Here is a 22085-nt window from a genome sequence, read left to right as displayed (position 1 = left end):
TGTGGTATGAAATGCTCAAAGCCACTCCACTTCCAGCTCATACAAAATACATTGTGGCATCACTCATTTTTATTGTAGCTGTTATTTAAAGTAAATGAGCATCTCTGAAAACTGGTGTGCATATTAGCTCATGAGAGACAAGATAATCAAGATCTTAAAAACACAGACCAAAATATTTTCCCAAACTAATTCTTTCTTATACTCACACCTACTTGCTATTCCTAATGTGGCACTACATGGGATTTTCCTTTCTCCTTTTGCTATGCAGTACATCAGTAGACTAAATGACACACCTAGTGCTGTCACTGAGAGTGATGTGATACTGTTTTTATTCCATTCCTCTTGTCTGTTGCTTTGCCTCTATCTTCTGTGCCTGCTCACATAAATCTGGCTGCAACATTTCAAGGTTATTAGCCTTCTAAATATAGTGGTCACTGTCATTAAAAATTATGACCTCTAGTAGCAATGTGCTTGGTTTTTGCTTGCACTTCCATGTAACAGCAGAGCAGTCTTATACTTCTGTGACACAAACTTCAAAAATATGCAGGTTTTTCTTTAAAATGGAGTGCTACTGCCTTCATATTCATGGGCAAAATAAGAGGTAAAGAGTAATGGAAGGTAGATTTTGTAGGTGAGAAGTTGAAAGGAAGGAGACTGTCTCCAATACTGTACTGTGTGATGTTATGTTTTGGCTGCAAAAGCAATAGTGATAGTAATATATGAATCCATACATACGTACATAACCAGAGCTCTGAGTTCTTTGGTCCAGAGACCCTTTCACAGGTGACTGAAATTTCCAATCTTGCCTGTTTACGCAACCAAAACTGAAAAACAGAGTTTGGGAAATAACAGGAAGTCATCTTCCAAATTAGACCACTAAAGGGTTGAAGGTACCAGTTTGTCACATAGTATGAAATGCAGGTAGGCAGTGATCACACTACTGCTGCCGTGGCCAGGTGCTGCTGCATCTTGTGCCAGCAGCACTTCCATTTCTGCTTCGTTCTGAATTGCTCTTCTATTCATTGAGCATCAACAAATGTGCACATTACAGAATAACTCAAATTAGAGATTTTCAGTTTTAAACTCCATTTCTGCTGAGCATTAGTATGAATCATGCATGACTTTTCTTTCTGGTGTTCGATGAAGCTGGTTTTCAAACTATCACATGATACATGAAGCTGCTATTGGAAGATATCCAAATATGAGCCTGTATATTCAACTAGAAGTCACGGTGCTGTGATGTTTATAGGCTTATGCTGTAATTTTTTTGCTTTAGATGATAGAAAACAAGGAGAAAATTCAGTACATGTCAAAACTAGTCAAATTATTTGAGATACTGAGAACCTGATTTTTCAGAGTTCTCAGCATTGTGTGTCACTTTGCATTTCAAAGCACATCTCTCACTGACTTCAGCTGCAAGTGAGAGCACTTAAAGTTTCTGCAGACCAAACTGTAGTGTCGCAAATGGATCAATGAATTGAAAAATCAGAGCTCACCTAAGAAAGGAGGATGTCGCTGATTTGACATTGTCACACAGAAACATGTTGAAAAGGCACTATCTGTGCATTTTCATCTGACCTGAGACCAGCCAGCCATCCCCTTCACTGTACCACTCTGCTAAAATCAGCAAGTATTATCTGTTTTTCAAACTGAGGCAACAATTCTGTGGAAGTAAAAAAGATAAAATAGTATAATTAAAACCCTTTATACAATGAGTTCACTGTGCAAAGTTAAGTTGGCATCCCTCTTTCTGGTATTTCATAACTTCTAAATGTGTGGTTTATGGGCTTTGATGTATATTTAAATAGGTATCAGTGATACGGTTGAATCTGGATACAACTGTCACAGGGTAAAATTAATTGGCGTGAATATAGCTACTGTTGTAAGTGAAAGGGAATCGACCAGACTAGTATAACTAAAATTCATACCTTAGGATAAACCAAATTATCAGCTTGATTGTCTGTTTGTGGGACAATCCTGAGGCTAAAATATTGGTTTTGTTATGAAATGAACAGGTTAATAATTATAGCATCCTGTAAACACGGTCGAGCTGAACAAGTAAAATGAAAGAATCTTGTAGTGAAAAGTTTTCACCCTATGGGATTATAGCCCATTTTAATATTTAAAAGTAGACTATTTCTTAGGAGGTTTATAGTTTCAAAATACTGATTTAGAAGAAAGCTTTTTCTCAAGCCTGAATCACAGTTACACTTCTGGTTCTTTTTCAAGAGGGGATTGGATGTGGCACTTGGTGCCATGGTTTAGTCCTGAGGTCTGTGGTGATGGGTTAGTCTTGATGATCTTTGAGATCTCTTCCAACCTTGGTGATTCTGTGATTCTGCAAAATGCTATCTTATTTCAGATTAACTGATCCTGCAAACCATAGGTAAAGTAATTGTAATTGTCACAATCGATTTTCTTCTACTAAGTGTGGAATAAAAAGGAACCATTATGAAATACAGATAAAAAGAGAAGACAAAAAGTGTGATCAGAGAAATTTGCTTCCACAACTAAAGGAAAACCATGTCTTGTCATAATCTGGATGCTTAGAAGCAGCTACATTGGTTTTTTGATGCTTAGTGTCATTCAAAGCTAATTCACAGAAAATACATATATATACATATATATATATATGTATTTTCTGTGAATATATATATATATAGTTGGAAAAGACCTCCAAGATTATCCAGTCCAACCCTCAACCCAGCACTGATCTTTTTCTCACTCATCTTTTTCTCACTGTTAGTATAGTATTTTCATTTTACAGCAAGTGTAATTTGCAGTTCTTAACAATAGTATTGTATGTGTTGGCAGATGGCAAATGTGGAAACACTCAGCTGTCCAAAGAGTGAAGCCAGGGGCCACAGGGAAGCTGTGGGCAGCTGAGGGCATCACATAAGGGTGACACAAGACAGAGGAGAAAACCAGGATTCGTTCCTTTTTCTGTTCATACAAACATTCTGAGAGAGAAAATTTGTTGTATGCTTCAGGCTCATTTACTCCAAGACAGCAACATTAGTAATAGCTATGTTGGTATTGCCTCCCTTCCTTTAATGAGGTTAAGATATGAACCCTTTTAATGAGGCAAAGGAATGAAAAACATGCATTGTATACATAGAAAAGCAGCATGGATTTTCAGTAGCAAATCAATGAAATATAAAACAGATATTTCTGGGGAAAATCCACATCCTTTGCATTGCATTATTCACAGGGAATTCCTGGGTGTGGGACAAAATTTTATGTGATTTCTTAGAGTTGTACTCTTCCTTGTCCTTCTTCCAGAGCCAGAGGTATTCATACATTCACCTTACTGCCACACTAGCAGACATTTGGGTTTGGGTTTTTTTTCTGTTCTATTCTGAAGCATAGCCTCTTGTTTAGGAATTGTAGTCACGAAAGTACATTTAAATATGTGTGTTACAGGCTAGTACTTCAAAATTAAGCTTCTTTGAGAAGTCTGGAGGGAAAGAATAATGCTAAAGATGCTTCCGTCAAGAAGAAGAATTTTCAATTATTGAACATGTAGTGACTCAGCTACTGGCCTTTGAATTGCACTACAGCAATCTGCTCTAAACACCAATCAGAGGAGACCATCTCTATTCAGTTATGTTTCAGCACAGAGAAAACCTTTCATGAAAGAATAGGGCAATGTGTTTGTTTCACTGTTGTCTTAATTTCTTCCTGTGTAATTGAATTAAAGTAACTCTTGCTAGACTGTTTCAAAGACAGTAATATGCTAAATCTAACTAGAACTGAAAAAAACACCACCCTCATTACTGTGTCAGTATTTACAAGCAGAAAACTTACCAAAACTCATTCTTTTCAGTTTCGGTGTTCCTTATTGTTTCTATAAAAACTAGCAATGCTTTATGTGAGTCACAGCCATTTTTCTGAGAGAAATGTTGGAGTGCCTTTGTGAGAATAAAATATGCTGGCAGGTGGCAAACATGAGAACACTTGAACTTGGCTTCCAGGCTGAATTTAAATCTATGCTTCAGGACAGAATAAATTAGTAGGGGCTGAGATCCATGCAGTTAGGCTGTGACTAGTCATTGTGCTCTGCAATCACTTTTATTACTTCAGCGTGAATGTATCTACCTTTGGAGTTAATTTTAGGTCCAGTGAGTCCAAGCTTTGATTATTTGTGTGCTTGCCTTTATTACTGTGAGGAGAGCAGAAAACCTGTAGCTCCTCTCTTGCTGGAGGCAGATACTCTGCAGTTAGTGGCTTTGAACACTCTGTTCTTTCTGAGCTTGTATACTCACTCTTCACATGCAATAGAAGAGTCTCTCCATGCAACTGCCACTGGACATACATGCTTCACACATGAGATCAGACAGATTTTGAGGATCATTTTTCTTTCTGCAGCATGTAATACACTGAGGGTTTGTTTACATGTATATTTGAGTCTTGCATATCTCCCTACGTGTCTTAAACATGTTTTAGCCATGTTTGTCAACTGAACTCTGGGCCTACCTAATGATTGAATGAATGTTTGGGTTTTTTTGCTTTACAGCATTCTTCTTGATGAAGAGGGCCATATTAAGATAACAGGTATGTGAGGAACAGAAAACTTAATGTCTACAAGCCAATTTCTCTTTTGCAGTGTGTTCCACACATCTTGGCTTTCTCTAGGGAAAAGTTTACTTACAAAACTTCTGAAGCCAGGAGAGTTACAGCGTTGGGCTTCTCTTCTCTGGCAAACCATTAAACACCCATTATATGCAGCACATGGAGATCGTGGTGGTTTCTTGGTAAAATTGTGCTCTTGATTGACATGTAGAATGCAGGCTTCACTGCCTACTATCGTGGATGAAAGGATGTTTCCAATATGACTGCTTACTCTAGGTTAAATTCTCTAAATTAAAACAGCCAGAGGATGCTTGGAAAGACATCCCTTTGCCCCCCTGGAGGTGCTGTCAGGCCATCTTTTTCACTGGTATCCATCTGGGATCATTATTCCTAATGCTTTGGTTATCTGAGCAAGAATCCTTACCAACATTGCGTTCACCAAAGCTGGAGTGTGTATTTGGGCCAGCACCTCACTCTGAGCAGTGGAAACGATACACCTGCTTTCAGGACCTATTAACATACAGCAATGAGGCACTCCACGTAGAGGCTCCTAGGGCTTCAGCACACACATACCTGTGGCCTATTTTGCATGGAGACAGAAGGATGTTCATTGACTGTTTGGTGTGTTTTGTTTGAACCATTTAAGTGGAAAAAAATGTATAACTAATTATTTTGCAGACCTGACAGATATTTTGCTTCCATTTATTTAGATTTTGGTCTGAGTAAAGAAGCCATCGACCATGACAAGAGAGCATATTCATTTTGTGGGACAATAGAGTACATGGCCCCAGAGGTGGTCAACCGACGAGGACATACACAGAGTGCTGACTGGTGGTCTTTCGGTGTACTCATGGTAATGGAAAAGTTGTGTTTGTTTATGTGAAAGGATAGCTGTGCAAGTGATCAGATCCCTCAGATAGGAAGTACTGCTTTCAGCAACTAAGGGTTGATGGAAAAGTAGGTGTGTAGTGCTTTCTTACGTTTCATCAGTGATAGCAAATCAGCTGCTCATAGCAGTATGTGAGGTAGCTTTTGGCCCCATGTTCTCTTTTCTTTCTCACAGTCCTTTGCTGTTTTGGTTGGTTACCATGGTCCAAGAATATTTCTGCTGCACAGAAACAGGGCAGGGCAAGCTCAAAAGAGCACAAGCATTTCAGAAGAAACATCTGCCTAATTGCTATCATGGATTCTGTTAGGAAACAATTCCTCAAGCAGCATTTTTCAGATGTTAGAGATATCTTTTTGGAGAAACTCAGACATTACTCCCCCCCCCCCTATAAAACATAGATTAAAAGGATATGTTTTATAAAGAACTCTGTTTCATAGTCCCTCAGTGTTTTTTTTGCCATTCATCTGTCTGCTTCATGTCAGCATTGATGACTCTTGTTCCACTAATGAGATTTAAGTAGTATTTGGACTGACAGTGAATTTCTTGTAGTCTTATTAACTGGTGGTATGTAGTCATTCAAAAACCTCTCTCTCCTGGTGGGAAAATAAAATAAACACATACATGCACCACATCATCCTCTTTTCTTCTATACCATTTTACTGTCTTAATTATGACTAGATTGGGATGTTTGCTTTGTTCTGAGTGCATGCTAAAGCTGCTTTTAAAATTAAGTATCTGGAACAGTTTTAAAATGACTGCTCTTCATAGGGGAGAAATCAGTGGAAACATACACAAATGTATCAACTTGCATGGAAGGATAGTTAGGAATTCATCTTTTTCTTACATGTCTTTGCATTGGATTACCTATACAAAAGCTGAAATTTTTCCTCACTGTTACTTAACATGTAAGAGTCCTGCCAGCCATTCCACATGCAGGGTAAATGGAACCCACATGAGAAATTGTGCCAATTCATTTTTAATACATGGAAATCTGAAAAGTTAGTTAAAATACAACATGAATTTACCAAAAATCATGCTAGATTGATTTGATATTTCACTTGATGAGATAGCCATCTCTTTCTAAACAAAGGAAGTTAAGTGGGTCTCATATTCCCCCATTACAAAGAACTACTTGATACAGTGTTGCAGGGCAAATCCTTTAACTTGAAGACCCTTATTAGTGCCTATACTATCTATGAATACATCACAGGGGAAAACATCCTGGACCTGGGCCAGAACAATCCTCACTACCAATACAGATTGGGGGATGAGGTGATAGAAAGCATCAGGGCACAAAAGGACTTGGGGGTACTGATGAAGAAGAAGCTGGATGTGAACGGCGTGCACTTGCAGCCCAGAAGGCAAATTATGCTCTGGGCTGCAGCCCAGGATGTAATTGGCCTTCTGGGCTGCATCAAAGGAAGCGTGGCCAGCAGATCAAGAGAGGTGATTGTGCCACTTTGCTCTGCTCTGGTGAGACCTAACCTGGAGTACTCCATCCAGGTCTGGAGCTCTCAATACAGGAAGGACATGGACCTGATGGAGTGAGTCCAGAGGATGACCACAAAATGACTGGGGGATTGGAACACCTCTGATATGAAGACAGGCTGAAGGAGCTGGCATTGTTCAGTCTGGAGAAGAGAAAGCTCTGAGGGGACCTAATAGTGACATTCCAGTACCTGAAGGGGGCCTACAAGAAGGATGGAGAAAGACTGTTTACAAAGGCCTGCAGTGACAAGGGGTAATGGTTTGAAATGAAAGAGCAGATTTAGATTGGATGTTAGGAACAAGTTCTTTTGCATGAGGGTGGAACACAGGAACAGGTTCCCAGGGAGGTGATTGAGGCCCCATCCCTGGAGGCTCAACAGGGCTCTGGGCAACCTGATCTACTTGAGGATGCCCCTGCTTACTGCAGAGGCAGTTGGCTAGATGACCTTCGGAGGTCCCTTCCAACCCAGACCATTCTATGATTCTATTTCAGCTGAAGAGTAATGTTGCTCCAGGAGCAGGTAGGAATAAACTCATAATGAAATACAGTTGGCCTGAAAAGTAGGGGAAAGCTCCCAAGTACTTAAAAAGTGAAACATTGGCAAACACTTTCCAAGAAGAGCTCTACAAGAGATACCAGACTAGTGTGGAGCTACTTGGGTTATGAGAAGGACCCAGTAACATCCTCAGCCCTGCAGCATTTGACTCAGGGATGTATTGTGAGGAAACTTTCAGAGAAATGTTGAATTCTTCTCAAGCCAACCATCTACAATTAGATGTTCAGATGCTAACCTGCTCCCTTCTGTAGCCATTTAGCCTCTTCAGTCTATGGTGCCATCATTGCTGAGGAGGATGAAAAGATCAATGACAAGTTGGTTTGTGATGCTGTAATTTTTTTAAGCTGTATGAACGGTATAGGGGGTTTTTAAGCCATTATTCCCAGTGTTGTTTTATCAAGCATAGTACTGTGCCTTGAGCTCAGACACCATGTATTCGTTACTCTGACAGGGATATGTTCAGACAACAAAGGTGATGCTGCTCTCCTAAAGAGTGCAAACTGAAGATCTACCCAAGTGCTCGGTGCACAATCACCAGCAGGCAACCCAACACAGTGAAACACTGCAGCTGTGGCTCATATTCCACCTCAACATGGTTATCATGGCTCCCCTGCAGAGCCAGAGCAGAGGCATAAATTAACATAGCAATGTGCTCGTCTAATACAGCTCCATTTGCTATGATATGAAAGCTATTTTGGGTAGCTGTATATTATACTACATACCACAATCCACTGAGCATGCTTAAATTTGTTTATCTTAAAAACAAATTCTGGTGCCACCAGAGGAAGTAAGGATAGCAAGCAGCAGGAAAACTAGTGAAAAATTGAGGTGAGGAGGGCCTGCATCCGTGACCTAGCTGGTTGACAGCAGGTAGTCTAAGTAAATATAATAATTTATGACCTGAATTTAAAAGCAGCAGAACTTCCTTATCTCCCGTGGCCACAAATCCATTTGTGGATGCTCACATGTTTGTTCAGGAAGATCACTAGGTTACCTTCCATATAATAAATATATTCCAATCCTTTTTGTTGTTGTTGTTGTTACATATTTAGTTTGGGGGAATATCTGTGTCTTCTTACTCTCTGTTTCCAGTTAAATGATGGTGTATTTGGTATTTAGATTGGTTTTCTTTCACCTGCTAATGAACTTGGCTCCTTTCCCTCTTTATTTTCACTAGTGTTTCATTTTTATTTCTCTCCTTTCATTGCCTTCCCCAGGGATTCAATACATTAGAAATAAAATAAAAATTAATATATATATCTATATAAAGAGATGAGTTAAAGAATAAAATCTTTTTAAATATAAGCCAATGCTTTAAACATTTGAGTGCTGCCAGACATCTTAGGAAAAATATCACTAATCAGTTCAGTCTTTTTCCCTTTTTAACAGTTAATTGGTTGAGGCAAAATAAGGCTACTTCCATATGCTCAAAGTACAGGACAACTCTGTGATGCTGTCTTTTTGTCTGCTCATTTCTCCTTGTTATCCTTGGTCTGTCACTTATATGGTCTGTTGGGGATTCTAATTTTCTGCCAGTCTAAAAAACTGAAGAGATTTAAATAGTATCCAAAAGATTTATTAGCATTTCTCTGTAAGTAATTTGCAATATGGTGTGAAATATATGAAGCACATATACCAGTTGGTGGCATATGCACAGGCTGAAAGGAATTGATTGTGATAGTGTAGTTTTCATACCTAAAATTTTGATCAATATGGAGAACATATTAAGCAGATAGTGATAAAATGGCCTGTAGGAAGAGCAGCCTAACACTCTCTAGTCTGTCTCATTCTGTGAAGTGGAATTTATGCTACAATTTGAAGAGTCAGGGTGTACTATGTTCACTGAATATTGATACAGAAATGAAGGCAAGGTTGAAGATAGGCATAACCTTCTAAAATACTGGCTAACAGAAGGTGGCCCTCCAGAATAACCAGGAAGTAAGCATTTGGGAAGCAAGGAACAAATAGATGGTTTATACAGATGATGTTATAGAATTTATTAGTTTATTTAAATGAATATGACAAATACAAATATTAATAAAAATATTAATAACCTCTACTAATATTTGAAATTGCCAAAATGTATCAAATAGGTTTGATGTATGGCTGGAATATATATTTACAGTGGGAATGTACAATATTTAGGCACTATAACAACAATTTTAAGCAAACCAGAAAGAATGACAGGGCAAGAGAGCATTCCCCAGTGCAAAATCATGCTCAAGCAAGGTGGGGCAGACTCGATAAGAGTTACCCCTGAGGAGTTCTACCCCAAGTAGGGGGTTGCTGCTGCTGTGTTAGCCATTGAGGCTTTGGGGGGCACTCTCGTGCACCAAGCACGGCTGGCTGACGGCGGGGACGCCACGCGGTCTTTGATGCTGGTCTGGCTTCAGCAGGACAAGGGGCGATACTATATGTTCAGCAAAGGGCTCTTGCCTCCTCCTGGCTAAACTGAGGCACGGCTCAAAGTCTAGTTGCAAGGGAGGCAAGGCTTGCATCCTAAGGCTCATGGCTTCTCAAGCTTGCAGTGAGTAGGCTCGTGGCTTCTCTCCCAGGTATTGGACCAGGCAACTCAAGGCAAGGTAACTTGAAGCAAGGCAAATTAAAGCAAGGCAGGTCCAAGCAGGCAAGGGAAGGTGTCTACAAACCAGCCCATATTTATCACTTTCCTGCGATTCACTTGAGCCAATAGGGCAACTGCAGCCAGCAAACAGTTACGCAAGGAAACAGGACTCTGCCAGGCTGTGGCCATAAAAGGCAGAAACATAAAGGAAAAGCAGTGGCCAGTATACATGCTCTTACCCCAGAAGGAGACTTGTTTACCCAGACATGTTGGGGCCTGTCCATTAGTCCCTTTTCCTGCGTTACCCCGAATCCTGTGGGAGGGAGGGGGGAGATGGGGACCATGTCTAGACATTCCAGGACCTGTCTGGGTTTGTGCTGGGCCCATTTGGCCCTACCACGACAGCTGTGGAAGTGGGGAGATTCTTCTGACAAAAATATAGGGTCTGCTTTATAGCCAAAATTACTACAGTTTCTCCACACCTAGGCTCAGGTCCTTGTCAACCTGCTGTGATGCACACACCTCTGTATTTATGCCCAAGGCTATTAGCGGCATGTGCTCCCTTCTGTTTGCATATTTAGGTTGAACAAGATTTTATATTAAAAAAAGGAAAAAAAACAAACAGAAAAAAGAGCAGAAAAACAGGTCATTGTGCAGTAAAGAAGTGGCTTTAACTGATGAGGGTAAATATTTCCGTTGTGATTTTTTTTTTTCCAATATTGTTATTTCATTTTTAACTTTCAATAGATTTAGTCAGGATTGCAATTGAGAAGCCAGAGCTTTCTTCCAGCTGCTGCTTAGTTGAGATCATTGAAGTGAAAAGCTTTGATGCATTTGACTTGTGTAGCTGTTTGCCACTTTAAATATTGATGTTAAGTGCATTTCTTCTGAATCTGAATTAAACTCAGCATTAGACCTGTGTAATTGGAGACATGGTAGCAAAGAACAGTTCTGTAAATATTCCCTGAGGACACCAGGTTGGTCATTTCCTCTGCTTCCTCCTGCAACTTAAATTTCTTTTTCCTTCCTGCCTGCCTGCCTTCCTGCCTTCATCTCCATGTCCATCCTGTCCCACCCCACCCTCGTGCTTTGGATAGTACATCTGAATCTGTTGATTTCAGCTGCATCTGTAGATGCTTCTGTGAGATCATGATGGGTGGGAGCTATAGTCATCTTCCCACATAGTCACTGACCCAACAGTTGCTTTTATCTGTATCATCTGCATCAGTAGCATTAAGCCCATGTCTGCCAAAATTAATGAGCTGTCACAGTTATTGTTAGTGCTGCTAAATTAGATTTATTACAATAACAAAGTGACGTGAACAAGTGTAACTGAACACTGGGTACTTGTCCTGAAGGTAAACTCTTTAGAAATCACGACAAGGGTTTGGTACAATACACACCACTGCCTTGGGAAGCAATGGTTTCTGTCTCACATCCCTATTATATCTGAACAGTTTTATTAGGACTAATTAGGACTCTGGTAGACCAGAATTACTTTGAAAACGGTGCTTGAGCTCCAATATCATTTAGGTAGTTTTAAAAAGTCTCTCTCACACTGTTTCTTTCCAGAAGCTGAGCTGCTTTCTTCCAGCTCTGCCAGGCTGTTCTTCATTTGATTCTCCTAGGCCAAGCAGGAGTTTTCCAGCTCATATTTTTATTTGTCAGTCATATACACTTTAAGCATTTTTTTCATGTTTCTACTGCATATTTTATTGCCTTGAGGTAACTTGTTACCATGCAAATTAATTCTTCAATTAATTAGAGTCAATTAGTTTTCCGGCTTCTAAACATCTCCTCTGCCTTCTTCTCAAAACCAGCATAGCTATTTCACAGTTACAGTTTTCTTATGCTTTTCTATGATTTTTCTAATGGTATAGCTATATTTAATCCCAGAAAAGGGAAAAGTCAGGCTGTGAAATAGTCTGACACAGGTTTTGGTAATCAAAGGATTGTCTTTTTCACTAATGTGATTCCTAAGAGTGAAACTACTTGTGTGATAAGGGTTGCAGAAATCTATCATGTCTAAACAAGTATTTGATTATAACAATTAATATTAATTATGAGACACTTATTATAGTAGAAGAGCTCCTAAGCCACAGTCACAGATGTGAGCAAGTAACAGTTCTCCTTACCTTCAGTGGGTGTTTTTCTCCTTTGTGTCCAGGCTGGTTCTTTGTGTTTGGTGATCCATAACACATAACCACCATCATCCCTTAGTCAGAGGAACCAGCTGACACTCATACCTCCATGACACACTGTCATGAGCTGCATGAAAGACCTGGTTTTGAATCTATATTACTCAAGCTTCTGTGGTTGTTTTGTTGATGTTGTTACAATTGTGAAATTCATGTTGAATTCACTGAAAGCATTAATGTGTTTTAAAGGACCCATATGTGGTTGATATTTGTATGTGTGAGTTAACCAAATAATTAATGATGATTGCTGAGTTTCAATTTGAGATTTGGGTTCAGTTAAATGTGACACCTGAAAATTCATCACTGAATACAGCTGGGAGAACCAAAGCATGAGAGAAAAAAATACATTGAAATGCCTTGAGAATGTGGGGGTTGTGCCAGTTTCTCCTGCAAAGTATAGCTGTGGCACTTCTAAGTGGTGCAAGTATACAATTGAAAAGGTGGTTCAAGTCAAGATAAAAAGTTATAGCATGTTGAACCATTTTTCCTTTTACCACAGCCCATGTCAAACAGCTAAGAATATCTGATGCCCAATCAGACTAAGGGTCCTCTCAGCTAAATATTGCATCTCCAGCATTGGTCATAAACCCAGTGCTGGAGGAAACAGCATATATGAGACTTATTACCAAACACAGCAAAACTTGACCCTAAGTATCTGTGTAACAAGATACTTGAACAAAACAGTCATGTTGGTTCTTCATGTTCTGCATAATCCAGATGTACTGTGTCATTTTTTTTCTGAAGTACAGCTTGTTGGACCAATTCTGTTCCTTAGGTTTTCAGTTGTGTTTGAAACAGGAGATAAACGTGGTGTCTATCAGCTATGCAGACCATTGAAATGCTCAGATGATTTATCACTTGCTTGTTACTCCACAGTTTGAGATGCTGACGGGATCATTACCCTTCCAGGGAAAAGACAGAAAGGAAACAATGGCGCTCATTCTCAAGTGAGTACTGAAACAGCTTTCCTTAACCTCTGGGCAGACCACAGGACCTAACTATATGAAAGATAGAGAATAATACTGAGCATAATGCATTTTTCAAAGCTATATAAAGCATGAGTTTGGGAAGGCGTGCACAGCATGCACTGCTGATGCCTGCATGTGGCTCTTAAGTTTTCAAAGTAAACAGTTGGTAGTGAATTACTGAGGTGCCTTACAAAAGAAATGTATCTTATTATCTATGATCTGCGCAGAGGTGGTAACAGTCAGTTTCTGCAGGACAGCTCATGTTTCATTGTTGCCAAGTTTCAAATCTTTTTCTTTGCAAATTCCCCATTCGTTTAAGGCTAAATGCAGGCACAAGAATTTCAAGCTTGTCTTTGATCAATATTGCATTTTTTTTCTGAATCACCAATGGAAAAATTTTACTCTCCTTAATCAATGCATGGTTTAATATAATTATTTTAATAAAGTTTTATTAGTTTGTTTAAATTCCTCTTTATCCCCAAATTTATTCCAGTGAGCTAAAACAGAAAAACAGAAATGAACAGGTGGTGAATGGTGCCACATCCAGCTGGCGGCCAGTCACCAGTGGCACGCCCCAGGGATCAGTGCCAGGCCCCATCCTCTTCAACATCTTCATTGACGATATGGATGAGGGAGTTGAGTCAGTCATCAGCAAGTTTGCAGATGACACCAAGTTGGGAATGGATGTTAGTCAGTTAGAAGGTAGAAAGGCTCTGCAGAGGGACCTCGACCGACTGGACAGGTGGGCAGAGTCTAATGGCATGGCATTTAACAAGTCCAAGTGCCAGGTGCTGCACTTTGGCCACGGCAACCCCATGCAGAGCTACAGGCTGGGGTCAGAGTGGCTGGAGAGTTGCCAAACAGAGAGGGACCTGGGGGTGATGATTGACACCCGCCTAAACATGAGCCAGCAGTGTGCCCAGGTGGCCAAGAGGGCCAATGGCATCCTGGCCTGTATTAGGAATAGTGTGGCCAGCAGGAGCAGGGATGTCATTGTGCCCCTGTACTCTGCATTGGTTAGGCCACACCTTGAGTCCTGTGTCCAGTTCTGGGCCCCTCAGTTTAAGAAGGACATCGAGACACTTGAACATGTCCAGAGAAGGGCAACGAGGCTGGTGAGAGGCCTTGAGCACAAGCCCTATGAGGAGAGGCTGAGGGAGCTGGGATTGTTTAGCCTGGAGAAGAGAAGGATCAGGGGTGACCTCATTGCCCTCTACAACTACCTGAAAGGTGGTTGTGGCCAGGAAGGGGTTGGTCTCTTCTCCCAGGCAACCAGCACCAGAACAAGGGGACACAGTCTCAAGCTGTGCCAGGGGAGGTTTAGACTCGAGGTGAGGAAAAAGTTCTTCTCCAAGCGAGTCGTTCGTCATTGGAATGTGCTGCCCAGGGAGGTGGTGGAGTCGCCGTCCCTGGAGGTGTTCAAGGGGAGATTGGACATGGCACTTGGTGCCATGGTCCAGTTGTGGGGTCTGTTGGGACAGGTTGGACTTGATGATCCTTGGGGTCTCTTCCAGCCTTGGTTATACTGTGATACTGTGAAAGGAAAAGAATTATGAGAAAAATTACTTAGTTTGGTTGCAAATGGTGTTAGGAGATTTATGTGATCTGCTGGTAAAGCCAGCAGTAAAACCCTCTTTAACTGGAATTTAAGAACAAGATCAGCTCTGCCCTTTGTATTGCAATATACTTAGGTAGGCTTTGGTCACCAAATCCACGTCTGCCCATCTCATTACTCTAGTTACACTTTTTAAACCACAGTGAGATGGAGAAAGTTTTGAAAAATCTATTTTCTTTTCAAGTGCTGTGTTCTTTCAGAGCCAAGCTGGGAATGCCACAGTTCTTGAGTGCAGAAGCACAGAGCCTGCTGCGAGCCCTCTTCAAAAGGAACCCCTCCAACAGATTAGGTATGTGCAGACATTTGATCAGGGCATTTGTTGTGTGTGCTCTGTCTTGTCAGGTGGTTGATTGTTTCTCTCTGCATCTTCCCCGAGAGCTGTCCTCTTCATTAGGCAATGTTTTGTGTTCCTTCCCAGACCATGGTGAATCTTGAGCATTACTAGAGAAATCTGCAAAAAGTACAGGCAAACTATTGGAATCTAAAACATGGTATTAGCTTGTTGGGGTATTTTTAGCTGAAGAATGAGAGTAAGCCACTTGCATTTGTGAAGGGTCGATGATAACTGCTACATATGATAACATAGGGAACTAAGAAAGATGCCTTTTTAATTCTGTATATTTTAGCTGCAACTCTGAGGTGGGGAGCAAAAGGAAGTAGAATTTGTCTCACCTGTTCTCAGGTGTCCTGTTCTGTTTGCTGGGAACATTTTCACAGCGGGCTTTTTTATTATCCTAAATGTATTCTCTCCATTCCTGCAAATGTGTTTTCACCCTTTAATAATAATCCTATTTAAACTGTGATGAACTAGATGGATGTATTGTATTGTGCCATGTCTACCTTTTGTTTGGGAGTTTTATTAAGAAATTAATTGCAATTGGCAGTTATGGATAATACCTGGTGTATGATTTTTATTGCAAATCTGGTCTTTGTTTTTTATGTGGAAAAATAAGAACAGTCATACCAAGTGAATGATATAAAGATGATAGCACTGTATGGCTTTTAATTTAAAAATCATCTAGTTCTGTGAAAAATTTTGGTTTCTTTTCTCCCTACAGCTTTCTTGTGCTACATTTTGAGTGGAAAAGGGAAGAATTTGCTTCCAAAGGAAAGGGACAAACCTTCCCATTGTGTCTCTTGCGATTTTTGTTACCTTAGGAGCCTGAGTTCAGTCATTCAGTTCTATAGCACCCCAAGAGAGCTGATAGCTCATGTTAGAATATGCAGTTGACTTTCATTGCTATCCATAGGAGTTTTAGCAGCTAACAAATTACTTATTTTGTAGAGAATGCCATAGACTGATTAAAATTGGAGACTTTAGAAAACCAGTTTGCTGTTCCATCTTGTAACTCTTTAAGCTTGAAAGATTGTTTCAGATTGGAAACATAAAGTTAGAAGCAAAAACCTGAATTAGGAAATGGCTTGTTCTGAGTTGTGAAAAAGCAAGAGGTGCCAGAGAGGCTTCTCCCTTTACTGCTTGCAGTATCCACGCTCACTTCTCAAATGCTGGTGGAGATGCAGCTGAAGGTCAGGTGCCCAGTGCTTGTGGTCCTCTGCTAAGCAGTTACAGTGTTACTGGCCAGAGAGGTGACAGAGCGCTAAACATTTGCCAGGCTGTTTCCATCACCATCTGCCTGAGCAATGGCTTCTTCACACTGGTGGAAGATGGACCCTCTGCTCTCGGCCCTTGAGCTTCTGCTTGACCTTTCCATGCTCCACTAGCTCTGCACCTTGTTTCAGATGGGGCAGTGTGTAGGTTACTCCAACCCTCTGCTTTATACTAAGCACCATCAGACTGTGGTGCTTTCGGTGAACGATATCTTCTGCCTGGCTGCAGCAACTCAGCCAAAGCCTGCCAGCCTAACACACAGAGGTCAGACACAGTAGTTCAGCTATTTTCCAAGAAACCCTAATTCCTGTGGGCAAGGACAGTGTGGAGCAGACTGCTTCTTGCTGCAACCACTAGGGAAGCAGGAAGTGCCCTTGCTCCACTTAGGGACCAGGGTACAACCTGACTTCTCTCAGGGATGGGGAGCCAGGTCCTCAACATGCTACTGTGTCTTCATCTCCTCCCTGAGAAATGCTCAAATAGACCGAGGAGGGAATGCCATCCCATAGGTTTTACCTCTTGACCTTAAATGGTAGCTCTTGTAGTTGGGTATGCTGTAGAGATTATAGTAGAAAAACACATTTTCTCAACAGGTTTCAACTGCTCTCCTGCAATTTGCTTGACATTAGAAGAAAATCAGAGTCTTGGGATTTCTGGGTTTAATCTATGTTCAGAAAAACAAGACACTGCAGCAAATACGAACTATTCCCCACTCCACTGTTCTGTTTCTTCCCTCTCTCCCTTCTTCCCGCTTGGTTTTGTTCTGCTCTGCTTGTTTTGTGTCATCCCACAAGCTGCTATCCATCCAAACAGGGCTCCAGTGAAGTCAGAGGAAGTTTCTGGATGCTAGTCCTTAAGTAAGAAGCTACTTACTGAGCGTTACTTACTTAGAGCCATGACAGTTCTATCCCCCATATCATCACCCTTTTACTAATGGGGAAACGCTAAGGATCAAGGTTTAAAATCTGTGGTTTATTAAAATACTGGGAAGGCTGGGAGAAAGTAAGAGAGTATTTGTAACACAAACATCCAAGGAAGTAAAATCCAAAAGAGTAATAGAGGAACAGATCTTAACATTAGGGGGATATCAGTGGAAAGCTTCTGAAGGCTCTCTCTGCTTTAACTCTTTGAGAATCAGCACAAAGGATGATGAAAACAGACTTGTTGATAATGAAAGAAGGCATATTTAAATGATTGGCCTAATTACTGAACATAAGCCAGTAGATAGAAGGACTGATTCAACCTTGCGGATTTTAGCTTTTTCTGGGAAAGGAGTAATAGTCTGAAGTTAAAATAAAAGTAGACTTAGACATCCTGTTTTCAAAAATCTTTGGAAAGTTAGTGAAGCCTGCTAAAATAAGTAAACCATATTATGGATCAAACACCTGTTTTCAGCTATTGTTTCATAAGTCTGTAAATATGGAATGTGTTCATACTTAGTTCCAAAGTGTGTTAACACTCATAGAGTCATAGATTCATAGAATGGTTTGGGTTGAAAGGGACCTTGAAGATCACCTAGTTCCAACTCCCCCGGCATTGGCAGGGACACCCTCCACTAGATCAGATAGCTCAAAGCCTCATCCAACCTGGCCTTGAACACCTCCAGGGAGGGGGCATGTATCACCTGCCTGGGCAACCTGTTCCAGTGTCTCTTCCTGTAAAGAATATTTTTTTTATTATGTAGATGGTGAGCTTCAAAGATACTTTTTTTCTGATTGCCATCTTGCTTTTTTGACATTTAATTGTGATATCTTAACAAATAGAAAGCAAAGATCAGCAGTGCAGAATCCAGTTGGAAGCCTGTGGCCAGTGGTGTTCCCCAGGGATCAGTACTGGGTCCAGTTTTGTTCAGTATCTTCATCAATGACCTGGATGAGTGGATTGAGTGTGCCCTCTGCAAGTCCTCTGATGATACATAACTGGGGGAGGGGGTAGGGGAGGTGCATCACTGATTCCCTGTTAGGATGTGCTGCCATCCAATGAGATCTGGAGAGCTGAGTGCAGGCAAATCACATGAAATTCAACAAGCATAAGTACAGGGTCCTGCATCTGGACAGGAATAACACCAGGTACCAGTACCAGTACAGACTAGGGGTCACCCTGCTGGAAAGCAGCTCCATGGGGAAAAACCTTGGAGTCCTAGTGGACAGCAAGTTATCCATGGGACAGCAATATGCCCTTATGGCCAAGAGGGCCAATGATTAGGCTATTACCATCCTCAATCTCTTCGCTACATTAAATTAACCAGAGATACAGTGAAACCCTGGCACTCCTAACACCTCTGAGTTGGCCTCAAGTGGGAGATGCTAATTTTTCAAATAAATGCCTGTGTCAACTTCATGCTGCATTCATTGCCACACATAAGAGTCCTCCACTGAGAGCTGTAGCTATGGGTGGGCTTTTTTCTTGGTTCTGATTTCTGTGGGTTTTGTGGAAAAAAAGAACAGGAGCTAAAAGTTTGGCTTTCTAATGGAGCATCTGAAAAAGGTGGATCATTCCCATCAGACAGTGCTGAATCCATAAGCCTACAAAAGAAGGAAAATGGAAACAGTGGGGAAAAGACAGAGCAGAGAAGACTCAATGCATCAGTAGTTATCCTCATTCTAGGGACTGCTTACTGTGTCTGTAACATTTATTCCAGTCTTTTGAAATCAGTTTGGTACTCAGGTTTCATTCTTATGTAGTACAGAGAAAATGCTGTGCATAACAAAGTTTCCTGTCACCTCCACTAACAAGACATTTTTCACAAGTATTTCTTTTCCAAAGAGTTGCTCAGTGTAATTCTCTTCAGAGTAACTGTGTCGGTTTCATGTTTCTGCTGGCATTGCTAAAATCAGAATAAATCTGCCAAGGGTATCTAGTACAGACTTTAGAGTGTGCATTGAAAATACATGCTGAGGAAGGCATAGAACAAATCTTATTAATATCTAAGTCCCAAAATTTTCTTGCTCAGTATCCACTTTGTAGGGAAGAGTAAAAATAAGCTGAGCATACAAGATGCTTCACCTAAATTTTCTCCCAGTCTAAACCTACCTCAAGCTCAATAAGGGATTTCTTGAACCTCTTGTGGCTTGTTGATAAAGCGATCTTCAACACATATAATTTCAATGTACTTTCTGGTCTCCCTTTGAAGACATATAAATATTTTTTGCACACATCATCTTTTCAAGGGAATTCCATGCCACACAACTATCTTTTGCATGAGGAAACATCTCCAGGTTGTTCGGAACCTGATCCCTACAAGCATCATTTAATGACCTTTGTTTTTATACTGTAAAAAATGTGGACAAGGTAATCTCCATTGCCTTGTTCCAAATAACCACAGTCATTTAGATCTCTGTTGTATATCCCCTCAGTCATCTGTTTCCAGGTTGAAAAGTCCGTCACACTCAAAGAATCACCAAGGTTGGAAGAGACCTCAAAGATCATCAAGTCCAACCTGTAACCACAGACCTCATGACTAGACCATGGCACCAAGTGCCACGTCCAATCCCCTCTTGAACACCTCCAGGGATGGTGGCTCTACCACCTCCCTGGACAGCCCATTCCAATGGCAGTCATTACATACCATATCTCTTCTATGATTTTTCCTACCCTTAATGCACCCTTTTATAGACAAGCATGTTGACCATATATAACATACTCAAGTTGTAGGTATACAGCAGACTTATAGAGTGACAATATAATAATGGTCTCCCTTTTGTCCTCTTTTGCTCTTCTAAGATTTGATTTTGTGTTGTATTTCCCTAGAAATGTCCCTCACATCCCAAAGGCCTTGTTCCTGAGGGAGGATGATCACCTCTGAGCACATAATTGTGCATGGTGGGCTAGGATGGCTTATGCTCATGTGCATTACTTGGATTTGTCTATACTGTAAGATTATTAGGATGTGGAAATAAGCAGAAGCATATTTGTCTTGCATTAGTATCCAGAAGGCCTGACAGACACTCCCATGTTACATTCACAAAGTGTTTTTTTGTCATATCCATTCATCAGTGAACATTAAGCAGGCTGTAGGAAGCCATTCCTGATCAGTGCATTTGGGCAAACATTGGTAATATCTTGTACACATGGAAAACAGATGTCACATTTTACAAGGTTTGACAAGACCTTTGTAAAGCTGCTTGTAATGTTGATCTTCAGAAAGTACAAATGCAGCACATAAAAAGCTGAGTCCTCTGAGATACTGAGTGCCTTCTGCAAGGTGCTTATGAATCATAAGTCCTTTTGAGAATCAAGGATGAGCAGCATCCTTGTGAAGAAGTGGTGGGTATGTTTCAGAAACTGATTCCAAAATGGTAATTCAAGGCCTTTGCTTCCAGATGTTATTTCTCTCACAGGAAAATGAAAGATGCTATTAATAAAGTCAAATCACCCCAAAAAATGGCGTGCTGAAACATCTCTGACAATTGTGTAATTATTACCGAGCACCTGTTGGTTTTTGTGATGGCACTGAAACAAATAAATTCAGTGAAGACATAGGGCAAAAATAATGAATAAGTTAGAGTCATTACCAGATTTGAGTTTCTCTAAATGTCACAGAAGTTTAACAGTGAAGGAAACATACCATCCTAAGAGTGATGATTTTGGTACCTTGGCAACCAGCATCAGAACAAGGGGGCACAGTCTCAAGCTGCGCCAGGAGAGGTTTAGACTCGAAGTGAGGAGAAAGTTCTTCACTGAGTGAGTTGTTCATCATTGGAATGGGCTGCCCAGGGAGGTGGTGGAGTCACCGTCCCTGGAGGTGTTCAAGAGGAGAATGGACGTGGCACTAGGTGTCATGGTCTAGTCGTGAGGTCTGTCGAGACAGGCTGGACTTGATGATCCTTGGGGTCTCTTCCAATCTTAGTTATACTGTGATACTGTTAGGCAGACTTGAAGATGGTGTTTGAAAAAGGGGAGCCTTACCTCAAGTTATTAGTAGTCTTTTAGTATTTTGGGTCTAGACTTACTTTTAAGTGCAGTTTTCCTCATTCATGGAAAAAGGAAGTCTTGTCATTAGGCAAGACTTGAAAGTTGATGCACATAGAAGAGCTGCTGCTTGTGACAGGGAGCAGCAGTAGTCTCACAATAATATTGAGCTATCTTGGGACCTCCCCTAGCCTCACTGGTGCATGCATTCTGCTGCAGCTGAAATCCTGTGTCTTGTCTGAAGCCTGAGGAGAGCAACTATTCCACTTTGGCATCAGCCTCAATTAGAGCAAAGTAAAAAGATACTTCAGCTATCAGATTTTCATCAATGAGCAGCCCATATCCCTATTTATGGTAGGTTATAATGTTATGGCAATTGCACTGTTCAGGGTTTCTTAGCTAGAAAAAGGTTTAGATAGTGACTCTGTCAGAAGAACTCTCCTAAGCATAACTTAATGTTAATTTTTCTCATTCTCTTGTCAGGTGCTGGGCTCGATGGAGTGGAGGAAATTAAGCGACACCCTTTCTTTGTCACTATAGACTGGAACGTAAGTGGAGCACCATTTCAGTTTTTAATTATTTTGATTTTTCTTAGGTGGATTATTGGAGTCAAGCTACCATGCTTAGGGAAAGAAAAAAAAAAAAAAGATTAAGTAAATTCTAACATAGAGAACCCAGGAGCTAGAGCCCTTTAAGTCAGTGTCTATGTCTCTTG

General features: G+C 40.8%; 1 protein-coding gene across 1 annotated transcript in view; it reads left to right on the top strand.

Annotated features, from left to right (window-relative positions):
• Nucleotides 1-22085, top strand: part of RPS6KA2 (ribosomal protein S6 kinase A2) — a 168754-nt gene that overhangs the window by 106829 nt on the left and 39840 nt on the right. The window contains exons 7-11 of the mRNA XM_054162776.1: nucleotides 4517-4554; nucleotides 5283-5425; nucleotides 13144-13214; nucleotides 15051-15139; nucleotides 21854-21918. Of these exons, the coding sequence (XP_054018751.1) occupies nucleotides 4517-4554; nucleotides 5283-5425; nucleotides 13144-13214; nucleotides 15051-15139; nucleotides 21854-21918 (406 nt within the window). The remainder of the gene's footprint in view (nucleotides 1-4516; nucleotides 4555-5282; nucleotides 5426-13143; nucleotides 13215-15050; nucleotides 15140-21853; nucleotides 21919-22085) is intronic.

Source organism: Dryobates pubescens, chromosome 6 (genome assembly GCF_014839835.1).
Source record: "Dryobates pubescens isolate bDryPub1 chromosome 6, bDryPub1.pri, whole genome shotgun sequence".
NCBI classification, from domain to species: domain Eukaryota; kingdom Metazoa; phylum Chordata; class Aves; order Piciformes; family Picidae; genus Dryobates; species Dryobates pubescens.
This window is presented reverse-complemented; position numbering and strand designations above follow the sequence as displayed.